This window comes from Serpula lacrymans (assembly GCF_000218685.1).
Source record: "Serpula lacrymans var. lacrymans S7.9 unplaced genomic scaffold SERLAscaffold_1, whole genome shotgun sequence".
NCBI lineage: Eukaryota > Fungi > Basidiomycota > Agaricomycetes > Boletales > Serpulaceae > Serpula > Serpula lacrymans.
Genome location: NW_006763290.1, coordinates 1,802,655 through 1,819,333, shown reverse-complemented (window position 1 = coordinate 1,819,333; position 16,679 = coordinate 1,802,655). Strand labels below are relative to the sequence as shown.

The 16,679-nt window shown below is 44.4% G+C and overlaps 3 protein-coding genes across 3 annotated transcripts; 2 read left to right on the top strand and 1 right to left on the bottom strand.

Moving 5' to 3' along the window:
* Nucleotides 1-416: 416 nt before the first annotated feature.
* SERLADRAFT_431974 (uncharacterized protein) lies at nt 417-2,492 on the bottom strand (the record flags this gene model as incomplete). Its single annotated transcript, XM_007312249.1, has 3 exons — nt 417-972; nt 1,925-2,078; nt 2,132-2,492. 3 exons carry the CDS (start codon nt 2,490-2,492, stop codon nt 417-419), a joined length of 1,071 nt encoding a protein of 356 aa, XP_007312311.1.
* Nucleotides 2,493-3,805: 1,313 nt separating this feature from the next.
* SERLADRAFT_431973 (uncharacterized protein) lies at nt 3,806-4,055 on the top strand (the record flags this gene model as incomplete). The annotated part of the gene is made up of 2 exons (XM_007312248.1): nt 3,806-3,904; nt 3,963-4,055. The coding sequence occupies 2 exons, from the start codon at nt 3,806-3,808 to the stop codon at nt 4,053-4,055; spliced, it is 192 nt and encodes a 63-aa protein (XP_007312310.1).
* A 1,826-nt stretch (nt 4,056-5,881) lies between these two features.
* On the top strand, nt 5,882-7,113 carry SERLADRAFT_454745 (uncharacterized protein; the record flags this gene model as incomplete). The annotated part of the gene is made up of 6 exons (XM_007312247.1): nt 5,882-6,109; nt 6,161-6,295; nt 6,344-6,405; nt 6,464-6,550; nt 6,602-6,684; nt 6,750-7,113. 6 exons carry the CDS (start codon nt 5,927-5,929, stop codon nt 6,875-6,877), a joined length of 678 nt encoding a protein of 225 aa, XP_007312309.1.
* Nucleotides 7,114-16,679: the final 9,566 nt, after the last annotated feature.

Below are 16,679 nucleotides of genomic sequence, written 5' to 3'. Positions count from 1 at the left end.
ATAGATCACTTTGCTATAAACCGTTCCCAGGCAATGTTCCCATGTTGCCAAGTATCACTTACAGATAGCTTATCAATGTGTTGAAGTTAGACAGGTGCCGGGCTATGTTGATGGGTCCTAGGGTATAGTTCTCAGACTTATCCTTATAATACATTATCACACTGAGATCGTAATGTGGGTAGCTCAAATTTATAAGAATCAAGTAAGTAAATGTACACTGAGTGGTGAGTGAGGAGAAATTAAGTATAAGAAAATAAAATCTAGTTGAAAAAAAAAATAAATAAATAAACTTATATTACAAGTTCATTGGACTATGATTTCTTCTAATTGTACTCCCTCTCCTTTGCTTTCAACCTTGCTACCTTATCCTCCAACTGGCTAATCCTCTCATAGAGATCCCCAATAATCCCTTGCCTTCATTCTATCCTTGCTACCCTTTCTTCCAAGGAAGGAGGCGGACTCCACTGCTGTGCTGGGGACAACCATTGTACGTGGCTGGGAACCGGGGATGTAAAGCTGAAGTCTATGAGGTCCTGGCCATCACTTTGAGGAGTGACAGCAATAGGGACCTCACCTCCTAGGGGTGTGTGGGGCATTGGTGGCTGAGGCAAATCCCCTTGTTGGGCCTCAAAAAGCCAGTAAGGTGGAGGCCCGGGGGATAGACAAGGGGTTCCGGGAAGGTGTTTCTTCCCACTTGAATAGGTTGGGAGAGCCAGGAGGAGAAATAGGGGTGGGACGGAAAGGTGGGGACAGGAAATTGAAGAAAGTGTTGGACCAAGAGAGTGTGACGTCCGGGGGGGGGGGGGGTCAACAGCCTCCTGGGTACAAATGGGAAGGGGGCTGGGGGATGGCAATGGCAGCCTTGCCACAGCATCCAAAACCTCCCTGGCAGGAGAGGGGGTGGCCTCCCTCATCCTGGCAATCCACCCAAGGCCAGGATGGATTGCATTCACATCCATCTCCCTGGGTTCTCTATGGGATACCTAAGCAGGCCTTCTTGACTCCTGGGATGTAGCTTGCGCCTGTGGAGGGGGAAGGGGGGTGCAGGGGGTGCAGCAGGTGGGGGAGTGTGGTGAGCAGGAGCAGGGATCACTGCTCATGAAGGTGGGGGGACCCTGATTGTGAATTGGGTCCCAGTTGTTCCATGGGCTGGTAGAACAGCTTGCGTGCTCCCTATGGCAGCCCAATCTTGACAGGATGGTCAGGAGCTGTGACCAGAGCCCTTGGCACTTCTGGCTCTGAGGCTATGGGCTTCCGGGACTTGCTCCCCACACTTGCATCATTGTCCCACACGTACTAGTACTTCTCCTGCACTTGTTGCTGGAGGTCCTCCACTTCTTTGTCTGCTTACTCCTGCTGATGGTGCAGGCAGACTTGTCCAGCCTGCACTGCTTGCACCCCTCCTCCATACTCTTCCTCTGCAGATCCTCTACACCCCTGGTAATCTCTACCACCACCTTTTGTTAGTTTTGGTGATTCTGCACCTTTGTGCTACCTATATATTTTCATTCCTTTCTCTATCTATTCTTCTATCATTCACTATTGATTGTGTTCTCTATTATTTCGCCTTTGTGGCTGCTTTGTTTACCTTTGTTTACAAAACTTCGGACAGTACTGCAGAGTCCAATGCTTTCTATTCTCTAGTTACTCACATTGGACTCTAGGTACTGTATACCTGTCATACTCTCTAATAATACAGTTACTCACATTGGACTCTAGTTCCAGTCCCTGATTGCTCTCAGCAAGTGGCTAGACACTTCCTTCAAGCTTTGTTCTTAATACCTTTCCCTTTCCCTTTTCTTTGCCGGTTAAAGGTGCTACAGGGTCTGGGCACTGACCACTAGAAGTCCCGGAGTGTGGACAGGTGTGCTGGGGGCAAGATGGCCTTGAGAGCCTGGGAACAGGGGGTGGGGATGGGGAGCACCTGGACGGAGCTGCCCTCTTTTCCCTCTTTGACAAAACCACTGTCATGAGAGCAGGGTTGCGCTTTCTTTTGCCAGTGGTGGGTGCCGGGGGGCTTTTGAAACGTGCTGGTTTGATGGGCATGGTGGCAAAAGTACAAGGACAAGGTGGAACCACTGTGAAAAGACACAGTCAGTAAGTAATTGAAAAAGGATGAAAAAAAACTTACTTTGCAACCACCACCTGTTGTCCAGAGCATCCCTCCTCTCAGGTGTCTGTCTCCTGGGATCAAACCAGACGGATTCCTCCACTGTCTCATATTTCCAGCTAATCATGGAGGGATCCACAGCCCTTCCCTTGTTCTCTCCTCTGCCAAACTGTGTGATGGCACTCAGAAAGAGCTGGGGGATGTGGAAGTTATGCCCAGCATTGTTTCCCTCCCTTATTGTGTCTGTCCCACTCACTACTTCCTCCCTCAGCATCTCCACATACTGGTCCATGTCTTGGACAAAAACCAAGGGCCAGTACATAACGGCCTTCCTGACATGCTCTTTGGCTTTGTAGATCTTTTTTTGGGTGGAAAAAGACATTGGAAGTGGTGTTTTTGGTTGGGGATGTGATAAAAGTGTGGTTTAGGGTAGTACTGTCTGAGTGACTGAGATGTTAAAGGGTTCAGACATGTTATACATGGATTTGGTGCCACATATTGTGCCTGTGGGAATTTTGAGAAAAATGCACATAATAAAAGTTGGACTTGTATTTTTTACACTCAAACACCAGAAATGTTGCAAATGCCAACTCTCCAGTGCAAATCCAGTGTCCGGGAACCATCCCCAGGTATGTCCCATTATCTCAAATATTACTCCAAGAATACCAGCCCGTGACCATCAACTTTGAGTCATTGGTTGACTGGCGCCAGTACACTGACTATCTGCACTGTAGTCCTAACTTCTACAATATGTTACAATAACACAATTTTTGGACCTTTAAATTTTATTCTCCTCTTCAACTTTCTTTTGTAGTTTTCACACCCTGTGCCATGCGGTGCCATGCGACACTTTCCATTATTGTTCAAACTCCACTTCTCGTGCTACGCTGCCTTTTCTATGTTTAGATACAAATATCTCAGGCAGTGGAGCTGGCCACACGGGTTGTGTCCCATGACATCATCAGCCACTGCCTCCATCAACTGTACAGTACACATGTATAAACAAACTGTATTAGTATATAAACCCCAATAAATCCAGGAGATTTCTCAGTGAATCCTTCTCTTGTATATCCACAACTAACTTGGTCCTATTACAAGGGGTTTACCCACTCCTACCATCCTCACTCTTGCCTGTCTGAGTTGTGCACCAGAGTATCAAAACTTTGGTTGTTACACCATGCTCCTCCATTAACACTTGTTTAGTGTGCTATAAGGGCATAATATTATATTTAATACTTATGTACTCTCTTCACAGTTGTTCCCCAATTTCATCTATCACAATTCAATTAATCACGTTGGAATAGCCTTGGCATGGTTCAACTTCTCTGGCTTTTGAACTACATCCACTGACAACACATCTGTATTATTGCAGGCTAACTTCTTTTACACCAAGAACAATAATTATTTATTCTTTCATGGGAAATAAATGCACTCAAGTCTGATAGGTAATACTATCTCTATTTCATTTAGTCACCTTGCTAATTAAATAATTCAATGTACATCAGAAATGATATGTTGTTTCAATGTGTCAATGTGCTGCCCCAGCAGCTGTCAATTTAAATACCTACAACATGTTCCAAGCATTGCTGCAATGTGTTTGCAGTGTTTTGTCAATGATTCTTTTCTGAACCACTGACATTGTTCTCACTATAAAATGGTAAGGATTCTCACTTTGCTCTTCTCCACTCATTATTAATGTCTGACTCAGAGCTAGATTCCAAGCCTGATATCATAAACCCTGGTGCCGGCCCATTGCTCCCTGGTACTCAAGCAACTAAAGAGGAGCTATTTGTGGTAATATTTATACTCTACAATATCAACATGTACACTATCTAATTTATGGTATTAACAGGTCCCTGAAGAATTTCTACTTCATAACCAAGCTCTCGTGAAGGAGGTTAGAGGCCTGAAGTTGGATGACAAGCTGTGTAAAACAGACACGTGATAAATGGTAGTTAAATTGGGATTGCCTTGTAGTGAGGCTACAACCTGGTGGCTGCTACACACCAAGATGTGATAGGGTATGCAGAATCTGCCCAGATCCATTCATCTTTGTTCAGAAAGTCTTTATGGTTCTATGATGTCAGAGTGTCTTGGAAGGCAGAGGAATTATGAGTGTTTCCTATATGCCCTAGACCATAATCTATGATCTTGAGATTATGGGGAAAAATAATAGCCTGGGGAAAGTTCAGATCACTTCCATAATTCAGAAGTAATATAAATCACCTGGCAATCCAAAGAGTAGTGGGATTTCCTATCAAAGAATGTCTCTCCAAAGTGGCTTGTTTTTGGAAAAGACAAATGTTGGTACCGTCAACTGTCAAACACCCATTTCTCGATTCTGCACAAACTTGATTCTCCACCCACAATTTGGCAGCATCCTTCTCCTCTCAAGTAGGGGGACCAACAACCTCATCATGCAATGAGAGGATAGCAATCACACACCCATTGGTGCTATTCACCACTGTGCCAACAGAGAGACCTGCCCAGTCAGCAATATCAGCAGGTGTAAATCCATTTCCATAGTGGCCTAAATGGTTCAAAAACATGGAGAGTTGATGTTCAATAGGAGTTTGTGGTGTATTAGAATTATACCATCAAAAGTTTCTGGCCAACATCGATTAATATGTTGGAAATGTGTTGGATTGTAAAGATGTGACCACTCCCTAAGAGGGAAGTGCAATAGACGAGGTGCTTGTGGGTACATTGTAAATACTCTTGTACGTTGCACCTGGTCTTGTAAATGGAGATATTCTGTCATCAATATTTACATTTGATGTGCTTTGGGATGTACAACTACTTCTGCCTGCAAGGCAGATGATGTACCTTCCATTTTTACAAGGTATTAGTACATACCAAAATATATTTAGTCAGAGGGAGACTACTAACTTATCTGACATGGGAGAATCTGAATGGACAAGAGAAAGCAGATTGCTTGGTGGTGACCCATCATGTGACTCATCTTCAGAATGGTCGGTAACAGTGACCAGCCTGTGGATTAGCTGCTGAAGGAAATCCATGAATGTGGCGTCAAGTTCCTTGAGATAACGCTGACAGATAGTGGGCTGGTGGCAAGACATGTTGACGTTTTGAGGTGCGTTTGGCTTGTTCATATATAGCTCACAACTCATGGTTTTCATGTCCAGCTTCATGGTATACTCATTTTTTTGGTACAGCATTTCTATGTAATTTACATGTTTGCCATTGGCTAGGTGTGGTCACCAAGATGACAAAATTTGGTTACTTGCTTCTCCCCCTCCTAGAAATGGACCTTGAACAGGGCTAATCATGATTGCAATTGGGGGCTTTGATTGTAATTTTATTCAAAGGCACCGGCTCTATTTAGATATTACAATATTTAAGAACTAGGTTCTATCAGCACTATAATGAACATATGAATAAGTAACTGAATGATAATAAAGAAGAACTGTAACATACCCTTCAGTAGATCATAATCAACTGAAGGGGAAAAACAAACGAAAGAACTAGCGAGTATATAAGACAAGGATACGAGCCACATGTTGAATATCTGGTAGTATTGCAATTGGCTCTCGGTATTCCAACACAATACATTGCAACCAATGCCAAGCCAGAATTTGCGACATTACCAAGCGGCTAACTGGGCTTATTGCTGATATATGACCAACGTGTTTCGTCAAACATGACTTGAGCGTAGCCGTGTATGTCCGACTTCTCACTTTCCCGGAGTTGCATTAACCTGAATCTCCGCTTGATCCTGTTGTAGCTCGCCACAATGTTACATGCTAATTTCACTGTAAATTTCCCGCAAGAACTCTGAGATTACCAACGACAATCATGACAACATTTGACTCTTTACATAGACAATGCAGGATATTGGAATCGTTATTCGATGTAAAATTGACATCTTACTCGCGGCTGGCTTTAGCAATCGGAAGAAATGCGTATGACCTTGAAGCTGAAGGGTCTGGAGAACAATGGAAAGACCTTGAAGTCGAGGTTGACGATTTTCTGGAAAAGGTAGGTACAATGTTATTAGTTGCTTATACGAATTCTTATCATACTTTTCAGTTGCGAGTGACCAACGAGCAGCTCGCAGCGGTCACCAGCGATCCTAATATGCCGCCTTCTCAGTCCATGTCAAGAGCAATTCAGAGACATAGAGATGTTTACCGGGACTATTCACGCGAACTGCACCGAACGAAGGCGCGCAGTATCTTTTAACTCTAGAAATCGGGGCTTATCCTTGATTAGACAAATGTCAAATATGCACTCGACCAAGCTAATTTACTCAGCGGTGTAAGGCACGATATTGAGTAAGTAAATGACCCTCAATCCCACTGAACTTCACTTATCACTGGTTTGGTTATTCAGAGCTTATAAGTCGTCGGCTGCAGATTCATTACTCGCCGAGCGTGGTAGACTTGACAGTTCTCATCAAATGACAGATACTATCCTCGAGTGAGCTCATTTCAGCTGAATGTCGGTTTCTGTTTTTACCATCATTCCTAGGCAAGTCTTTGAGACCAGGGCCGAGTTTTCGCAGCAGAGCGTATCTTTGGTTGGCATCAAGGGGCGTATAAATAATGTTTTAAGTAAGCTGTTACTCTACTCATTATCCTCTGATATCAAATATGATACCCAATCCACGTTCACCCAGATTCTATGCCTGGCGTAAACAATCTTTTGTCCGTGATCAAATTCCGTCGGAGAAGAGATGCAATCATTCTTGGTGTCGTGATCGCAGCGTGTTTGCTAATACTCTTGAGATATATTGCCCACAACTGAGACACAAAACCCGAGAGGCTCCGCATCGAATAATATACTTCACAGGGAGGAGAATTGGCTCTGAAATGTTCGTCGAATGCGTTGGAAAAAATGATATTTTAAATCAACGTTTCAACCTAGTCTTCCTTGTTGGTATTCTAAGTTAATCCGAGAAGCGAGACGCGTAGCAAGTAGTCTTTGGCTGTCACTTCTCAGAATGTGATCACTGAATGCAGGAGTTTATTGGGGAGAAGAAATAATATGTGACACGAAAGATTGAAATTTGTATGGCTGAAAGAGGAACTTTCCACATGAAAGTAATAAAACTAAGTGGAACTCAGCTGCTGCCTGAGAGGCTATAGAAACAACTGAGGTATTCCTATACTAAGCCCCCTACTACTTATAGTTGGAGGTACTACTCACTAAGGTACAATGAGTCTTAGGAGAACAATGGCTGTTTAGCAGCTTTAGCTGAGACCAGGTTTATCTGGCTTTGTCACTCCCACTTGAGTGCAACTGTAGTTCCATGGCTTTGGGGAATTCAAAGCTTTTCATGAGTGAGGGGTTTAGTGAGGATGTTGGCAACCATATCTCCTGTAGGCACATACTTGATTACTGCCTCTCCCTTTGATACTAAGTCATCTCTGACGAAATGATATTTTTGTTGAACATGTTTTGTGTGAGCATGGAACTGTGGATCTTGTGTAAGAATGATAGCTGCTTGATTGTCACAGTGCAACATTGTATGTCCATTTTGAGCATGTCAAATCTCTTCAAAAAATGTCTGAAGCCATGCAAGGTGTTGTCCAGCATTGCTCAGTCTAATGTACTCTGACTCCATGGAGGATAAAGCTACCATGCTTTGTCTTTTGCTTGTCCAGGAGATTGCTCCTTGGATGGTGATAAAAACAAAACCTGATGCTGATCGGGACATATCTGGGGTTCCAGACCAATCCACATCTGAATATCCATATAAATCCATGTCCATGGAGACATCTATGCCATCATAATGTAGTTCCATGTCCCTGTTTACTTTCAGATATTGGAGAACATATTTGGCAGCTTCCCAGTGGTGGCTCCTCAGAGCTGAGCTGTGTCTACTTAGCATTCCAACAACATAGGTAATGTGGAAATCTATAATTGAGAGATATGACACTTGACACCCTTCAGTATGCATCTTGTATTGAGCAATATCTTCCCCTGGAGCATTTGCAATCCATGGGCCATTGATGTCCATACTGGCTTGCAGTTCTTTATTCCAGCATACTCCAAGACTGTCAATGTATTGACATTGCAAGAGGGAAGTTGTTTTGTTTGAATAATCACATGGGATTTCTATTCTGATGATGTACTTTGCTTCTCCAAGGTCCCACATTTTGAATATGGATTCAAGTTTGGCTTTTGGGATATCCATGAGTTTTCAAGATGAAGCTCCTACAATGAGATCATCTACATAGACAACAACAAAGCATATTTGTTTGTTGTTCCGGAATACATAGAAACATATTTCTGCATTTAGTCTTGTGAAACTGAGCTCCTGGAGCTTGCAACCAAAGGCTTTGTTCCATGTATAACAAGCTTATTTTAATCTATAGATGGATCTATTCAACCTCCAGCAGTATCCAGGTTGGATAGGAGCACCCCCTGGAGAAAACATGTATAGTTCTTCCTCAAGTTCTTCATTGAGTTCTAGGTCATATTTTGCTGCCAGGGCTAGAATAATCTGGTTGACTCTAAGTTTGCAACCGGAGCAACAACCTCCTGGTAATCAATCCCCTCCCTTTGAGTAAAACCTTGTGCAACAATCTGGAGTTGTATCTCTCAATGTTTCTGTTTTGATTGAACTTGATCCAGAACACAGGTTTTGATGTGATAGGTTTTACTTTTTTTAGAAGTGGGGGACAGTGTTATATACTGCATTGGTATGGATGTAACAACCAAGAGTTAGTTACTCTGGCGCACACAGGAACACACTATAAAGGTAGTGGAAGATGGGGAGTGGGTACCCCTTGGGCTGCAGTGAGTTAGTTGGTATACAACAGGAGGACTCGCTGAGGAGTCTCCTGGATCTATTGGGGTATATATACTACTACAGGTTGTTTGTACATGTGTACTATACAGTTGATGAAGGCAGTGGCTGATGATGTCATAGGGTCTAGCCCGTATGGCCAGCTCCACTGCGTGAGAGAGTTAAGTCTAAAAGTAAAAGAAAGGCAACGCGGCGCGAGAAAGGGAAATGCCGCGTGGTACTTAAAGTATAAAGTTAAAGCGGAGAATAAAAAGGAAAGGAGATGTCTGGAAATTGTGTTATCGTAACACTACCCCCCTTCTAAGGCTCGACTTCCAGGTGAGACCAAATTCCGGAGGTAGTGGTAAAATTTTCGGGCATAGGTTGAAAGAGGGAATTAAAAAGGTTTGAATCAATGCCTCTAAGCTTCCTGGGAGCTGAGGGATTCCTAGAATAAAATTTGCGAACAGCACCGCGGGAGTTTTCCAGATGGGATTCTGGTTCCCACGTTCTGTCCTCGTCTCCATAGCCCTTCCATAGGACCAGGAACTCTAATTTTCCCCGCTTCAAGCGTGCATCTACCACTTGTTCGACTTTGAACTCTTCTTCACCTTCTTGGGTGACTACCACCGGACCGGGCCGGTCTACGCGCTGTCCCGGCAGCGGTCCTTTGTAGGGTTTCACACGGCTAATGTTAACCGTGGGTACCACCCTCATTCGTTTTGGGAGTTCCAGCTCCACCGCATTAGGTTTGACTTCCTTAATCCGGTAAGGGCCAATCCACTTTTCGGTCAGTTTTCTAGACTGCCGGTCTTTTAATTTTAAGTGGTCGGTGTCTAACCAGACCAGGTCGCCGACCTTGTAATCAGGGGCCTTAGAGTGTCTACGCTCTGCCCTGTCTTTCATCTGCTCCGCAGTTTTAAATAGCGCTTTGCGCGTTTCGTCCAAGACAGACTTCATGTCTTTTGCCATGTTTCCAGCAGCCTCGTTTTTGCTTTTGCCAGGTTCTACACCCATTCTGGGGAGGTACGATCTAGTAACCTCGAATGGTGCCTTTCCTGTAGCCGACGACTGTTTAATATTATAAGAGAACTGGGCTATTTTTAGCCACTTGGCCCAATCTGTCTGTCTGTCGTTAATAAATATCCGGAGATACTGTTTCAACTCCTGGTTGAGTCTCTCCGTTTGTCCATCGGTTTGCGGATGGAACGCCGTGGATAATTTAGGTTTGATGCCCAGCATCCGGCACAATTCTTTCGTAAACTCGCTAGCGAATTGTGGTCCTCTATCGGAGATTACCGTTTCTGGTAACCCATGGATGGACCATACGAAATCCTTAAATAGGTCTGCCGTACCGGCGGCGGTGATGGTTTTGTTGGTGGGTATGAATACCACTTCTTTGGAGAAGCGGTCTACTACCACCATTACTGAATTGTACCCGTTTGACTCGGGCAGATCCGTCGTGAAGTCCACCGATATATCCTGCCAGGGGCCAGCTGGTATCGGGTTCGGCATGAGTTTACCCGCCGGCGGTTGATGGGAATTCTTGGCCATGGCGCATCTCAGACAGGATTTTACGTATTCCTGTACGTCTTTGACCATGCCCGGCCACATGTAGTTTCTGGAGATCAACTCCATCGTTTGTTGCCATCCAGGGTGCCCAGCCACTGGAGTGTCATGATGTCTATCTATTGCCTTGATCCTTGCGGACTCAGGCACATAGATTTTGTTTTTGAAATGAAAGAGCTCGTCTTTCCATAAATAGTTTTCATTGCTGTCAAGGCGCGCCTTTTCTTCTGGGGAGATGTCTTTCCTGAAGACTTCCAGGAGAGCGGAATCTTGCCTGATTCTAACATTGGCAACCCTTGATTGATCTATCAGGGTAACACCTTTGTTGTCATCTTTGATACCGTTGGCATGATCCTCTCTTCTGGATAAAGCGTCTGCTTTCCCCATAGAGCTTCCAGGCTTATGTATTAATTTATAATTAAACCTTGACAAGTACACCGCATAGCGGGCCTGTCTACGGTTCAAGTCTCGGGCCGTCATAAAATACTCCAGATTCTTATGATCAGTCCAAATTTCAAATTGGTGCCTAGCACCTTCTAAGTAGTGCCGCCAGTGCTCTAAGGCTCTAATGATGGCCAGCATCTCCTTGTCTTATATTTGATAGTTACGCTCTGTAGGCGACAAACTATGCGACAAATAGGCACAAGGCCTCCAAAGATCATCAGGGCATTTGATCGATAAAACAGCCCCAGTGGCGAAGTCAGAAGAGTCGGTTTCTAACCGGAACTCTTTGTCTAACTCTGGAAATGCCAATATGGGCGCTGTTGTGAATGCCTGTTTAAGCTTATCAAAAGCTTCCTGTTCTTTGGCGCCCCAATGCCAAACAAGGTCCTTTTTGGTGAGATCATTCAACGGTCTCGTGATTTTTGCGAAGTCTTCAATAAACCTTCGGTAGAAATTACCTAAGCCTAGGAAGGCCCTAACTCCTTTGACGTGAGTAGGTTCTGGCCATTCCAAAATAGCTTGAACTTTCTCAGGGTTCATCCTGATTCCGTTCTGGCCTATGATCATACCGAGGAAGTCTACTTCCTTCACTTTAAAATTACATTTTTCGGGTTTAACGAATAGGTCCCGTTCCTGTAAGCGTCGAAGGACTTCTTGCACGATCCTGTCATGCTCAGCCTCATCGTCCGACTTTGTAAATATTAATAAATCGTCAATGTAAATGACGACACAGTTTTCCATATCCGCAAAGATCTCGTTCATCATGCTCTGGAAGGTTGCCGGTGAATTGGTCAACCCAAAGAACATAACAAGGGGTTCGAAAGATCCTCAGTGGCACGTGAATGCGGCCTTCCAAGCATCTTCCTTTTTGATTCGTACATTGTTGTACCCCCATCTGAGATCCATCTTTGTCAGGATTTTGGCGCCAGCCAATTTGTCCACTAGCTGACTAATCAAAGGCAGAGGATACGCATTTTTAACCGTGTGCTCATTCACGTAACGATAGTCCATAATCATTCGCTTTTTACCATCCTTTTGAGGAATGAAGAACACCGGGGACGTCATAGGACTTTTGGAAGGTCTGATGTAACCCTTCCTAAGTTGTTCGTCTATGAAACTAGATACCTCATCTCTTTCGGGAGCAGAGAGCGGTATCATGTGTCCCTTCCTTGGTTTGAAGGTGTCTTTCAAATCTATAGCATGGTCCCAAGGCTTAGCCTCTGGGAAGCGCTCTGATTTGTGTTTCGAAAAGACTTTCCAGAAGTCGTGGTACTCGGGAGGTACCAGCCTCTTAATCTCTTCCTCAGGTTTTACCTCATCATCATCGTCGTCGATCTTTTCTAAAGATCTGAGCTCGTAAACGTGACTAGCGTTTAACTTTTCGAGACGCTCATTGTGACGGACATGATTTGGTTTACCCAAGTTTATACATTCCTGGGGGCAACGTGACAATGTGACAACCCCTGTCTGCCAGTTGATCTCAGGATTGTGTTTAAATAGCCAGGTCCAGCCTAAGATTAAATTAATCTTCCCTAGTTGGGTAGCCTCGGCAGTGACTCGTTCTCTGTGTCCTTGGTATTCGACCACAAAAGAACATTTGTGTGTAATACAGCCACCTGCGTTAAGCGTACCGTCAACGTTATAGACGGGAATAGATGTTTCTAATTTTACAAGGGGGAGTCCAATTTGCTCCGCCCAGACCTGATCTATGAAGATCCCGTTAGCGCCTGAATCAAGCAGTGCGCTCGTTGAGTGTACTTTGCCCCTGGCAAGGTTTTCCACGCCAACGTCTAAACGGATCTCCTTTTGGAATAAATACGTGCGCATCAACACACGCCTTGGGATTTCGGGAAAGGGTGGCTCCGAAGAAGAAGAAGGAATCTTGAATGACACATGTTTTTCTATTTTTGTTTTACCAGAATCAAGCACCCTAGTGTTTGTCTCGCCGGGGCCACGCTCCAAGGGAGACACTGGTGCAGCGGTAGTATCATAAATATTACAGTTACATTTCTTTATACAAGTACATACTTCTGATAACAAATTTAAAAATTTATTTACAAATTGGGGAGCCATCCCCGTCATTCCGTTATTGCTCGTGCAACACCCCGGAGCAGGGGCCACTTTGTTGTGGTTTACTTCATTTTTGCCAGGAGCTAAGGTACCCAAGTGACCTAAGCCCCGAATTCTTTTCCCTGAGCCTTCATTTCGTTGACCTGTTGGTCATAGAAGAAGGCCCGGATTACGACCGGCCAAAGAGTTGAGCCGATCGTCCGGTTTTTCGTTTTCTAGTTGGCGCACCTGGCGCCCTTTATTTTTTTGTTGGGCAGCCTGCGCCCCGTTTCTACAGTCTCGGGACATGTGTCCCTCTTGGCCGCAGTTGTAACAGTTGCCCTTGAATCTGCGCATTTGTCCGCCTTGGACCGCGCCGATATCCATAGGAGCACCCTGTCCTGGCTGCAGCCCGAACGGCTTGAACCCGTGAGAGTGATTATGATGTTGGTTTGATGACCCAGGGCGCCTCTGGGGTGTGTTGTTTTGTTTGGTGGACCCGCCACCTTGGTGCATGGTGTAGAGCTCTATGGCTCTACCAACTCGTCGTACTTCCTCAGCCGCCAGGGCCAAGTTGTCACTTCGTGTATCCTGCAGATAGATCTGTTCTGCAATGCGAGGGTTCACATTGCGTTCTAGCAGTTCCACTGCGTGTTCATTGCCAAGACCCCCTTGGATTGAGAGGGCCAGGAACTGGGTTACGAAATCATCCGTCCTCATGTTTCCTTGTTTGAAGGAACGGATTTGCTGACGCGCCCAGTCACGCTCAGCTTGCAGTTTGAAATAATTTTCTATCTCTGTTTTGAGATCGTCCCAGGTGGGCCACACACCCGCGGTGTAGCTTTCCTGGAGTCTTACTTGGGCGTATCGACCCGCCACAGGTCCTTTTAGGCGAGATAGCACCGCAGTGGCTACCTCAAAATCGTCGGCGAAAGCGTCCCAGTTCGCCTTGACCCAAATCTGGAGCTTGATCCACCATTCGGCAAATCGCGCTGTCTCCTTCGAAGGCGCCAGGGTCAGCGACGACTTCGACTTTCTTATTAAACTTTTTCTCTACCGAGGGGGTTGCTACAGGGGGGTTGGCCTGTATCTCGGCGAGCTGCGAGGTTAATTCAGCTATCTGCACACGCATTGCATGCAGTAGCGCATTCATATCTTGGGGTTGCGACGACATGTCGACTTGTTCTCTTTGGGTAACGTAAAAATAGGTAACTGGGGGTCCCCACTTGCTATCTGCGGATCAACCTCTTCCCAGCTGAGTATCGGACCTCAATCTCCGACTACCCACACTATAGTATTTGAAAATGTATATAAAATGTAAATGTAATAAACCCTGGTCCGAACGGTTGTCAGGGGGTGGTCCGCTTGTTAAGCTGTCAACCCTTCTCCAGACTGGCGGAGGCAAGTGCCCGGCCTGGTCAGAGGTATTCGAAAAAGAAGTTATGTATTTTTATTCTAATCAACAGTGGTTCCACACCAGCTGCTGAGCTAAGTACTCCCCTTAACGCTGGGGGCCGCGTATCACAGGTTTTGGGTTCTTCTCCCAAAGCACTACAAGGCCGTCGCTAGGAGCGCACCTATTTGCTATACGGGATATTCCTAACCGCTAACCAATCTCCTTCACCCTGGAGTCCGGGTGCCCAGTGGGACTTTTTGCACAAACGTGCGAGAGAGTAGAAAGAGCGAGTCCTAATGTAACAACCAAGAGTTAGTTACTCTGGCGCACACAGGAACACACTATAAAGGTAGTGAATGGGGAGTGGGTACCCCTTGGGCTGCAGTGAGTTAGTTGGTATACAACAGGAGGACTCGCTGAGGAGTCTCCTGGATCTATTGGGGTATATATACTACTACAGGTTGTTTGTACATGTGTACTATACAGTTGATGAAGGCAGTGGCTGATGATGTCATAGGGTCTAGCCCGTATGGCCAGCTCCACTGCGTGAGAGAGTTAAGTCTAAAAGTAAAAGAAAGGCAACGCGGTGCGAGAAAGGGAAATGCCGCGTGGTACTTAAAGTATAAAGTTAAAGCGGAGAATAAAAAGGAAAGGAGATGTCCGGAAATTGTGTTATCGTAACAATGGAGGCTTAGGAGTTCCTCCTCCAAGGCAGACTTCCATAATTCTCCATCTGAGCATGATAAGGCTTCCTTTAGTGTCCTTGGAAAGTCTGTATTAGATGGACCAGTGCTTGCTATTCCAGCAAAGAATGTCTCCTCTGTGTTGGATGTTTCTCTGGGAACCTTAGGAGCGTTAGGTTTCTCCATGGAGTTGTTGTGCTGCTCTCCGAGACTGGTCCTCATTTAGAGTTGTATATATTATGGGTACATGGATGCTATGTTCATATATTTGGAAAATATCAGTGCAACATGCAGGACAGGCCACTTTCAGACCGTTCCAATATGGAAGAACATATTGCACATATTGAAGCGGAGTTTGAATTACTTATAGAGCGGTCAAAGAGACTTGCCTTCCAGTGGGGCATATATAGGTTGGATGAACTGGATAAATAGATAGATGGGTGGATGGATGGATGGATTGATGGATGATAGATGGGTGGATATTTTGATTGGCATTAAATGTAAATATAGTGCTATAATAACAGTGACTACTGCTTCTTATTTACTTTAGAATCACTTTATGTTATTATTCATTCAATTTTGTTTTGAATCATTCTGGACGTTACTAATTGCAAATATAGTGTTATAATTATTATGGCCACCACTTCTATAGTGATCTATACATTTATTTTTGCCACAGTTGCTATATTTGTTAAAAGTACCAAACATAGCCAACTATAGTAAAAGCATATTTTCCTGATGTATTAGGATGACACCTTTGTTGTCATCTTCGATGTCATTGGCATGATCCTCTCTTCTAGACAAAGCATCTGTTTTTCCCATAGAAGTACCAGACTTATGAATTAATTTATAATTAAACCTAGACCTAGACAAGTATACTACATAGTGGGCCTGTCTCCAGTTGAAGTCCCAGGCTGTCATAAAATACTCCAGATTTTTATGATTGGTCCAGATTTCAGATTAGTGCCTAGCACCTTCTAAATAATGCCACCAGTGCTCTAATGTTTGAATAATGGCTATCATCTCTTTGTCATAAATTTGACAGTTGGGCTCTATAAGCAACAAACTATGTGATAAATAGGCACAAGGCCTCCAAAGATCATCAGGGCATTTAATTGACAAAACAGCCCCAGTAGCAAAATCAGAAGAGTTGGTTTCTAGCCGGAACTCTTTGTCTAATTCTGGAAATGCTAATATGGGCACTGTTGTAAACACCTGCTTAAGCTTATCAAAAGCTTCTTGTTCTTTGGCACCCCAATGCCAAACGATGTCCTTTTTTGTGAGATCTTTCAATAGTCTTGTTATTTTTGCAAAGTTTTTGACAAATCCTTTCAGTAAAAATTGCCTAAGCCAAGGAAGGCACCAACTCCTTTGACATGAGTAGGTTTTGGCCAGTCTAAAATAGCTTGGACTTTCTCAGGATCCATCCTGATTCTATTCTGGCCAATTATCATACCAAGGAAGTCTACTTCCTTCATTTTAAAATTATATTTTTTGGGTTTGACAGATAGGTCCTGTTCCTATAAGCGTCAAAGGACTTCTTACATGATCCTGTCATGCTCAGCCTCATTGTCTGACTTTGTAAATGCTAACATATTGTCAATGTAAACGATAACACAGTTTTCCATATCCGCAAAGATTTCATTCATCATGCTCTGGAAGGTTGCCAGTGAA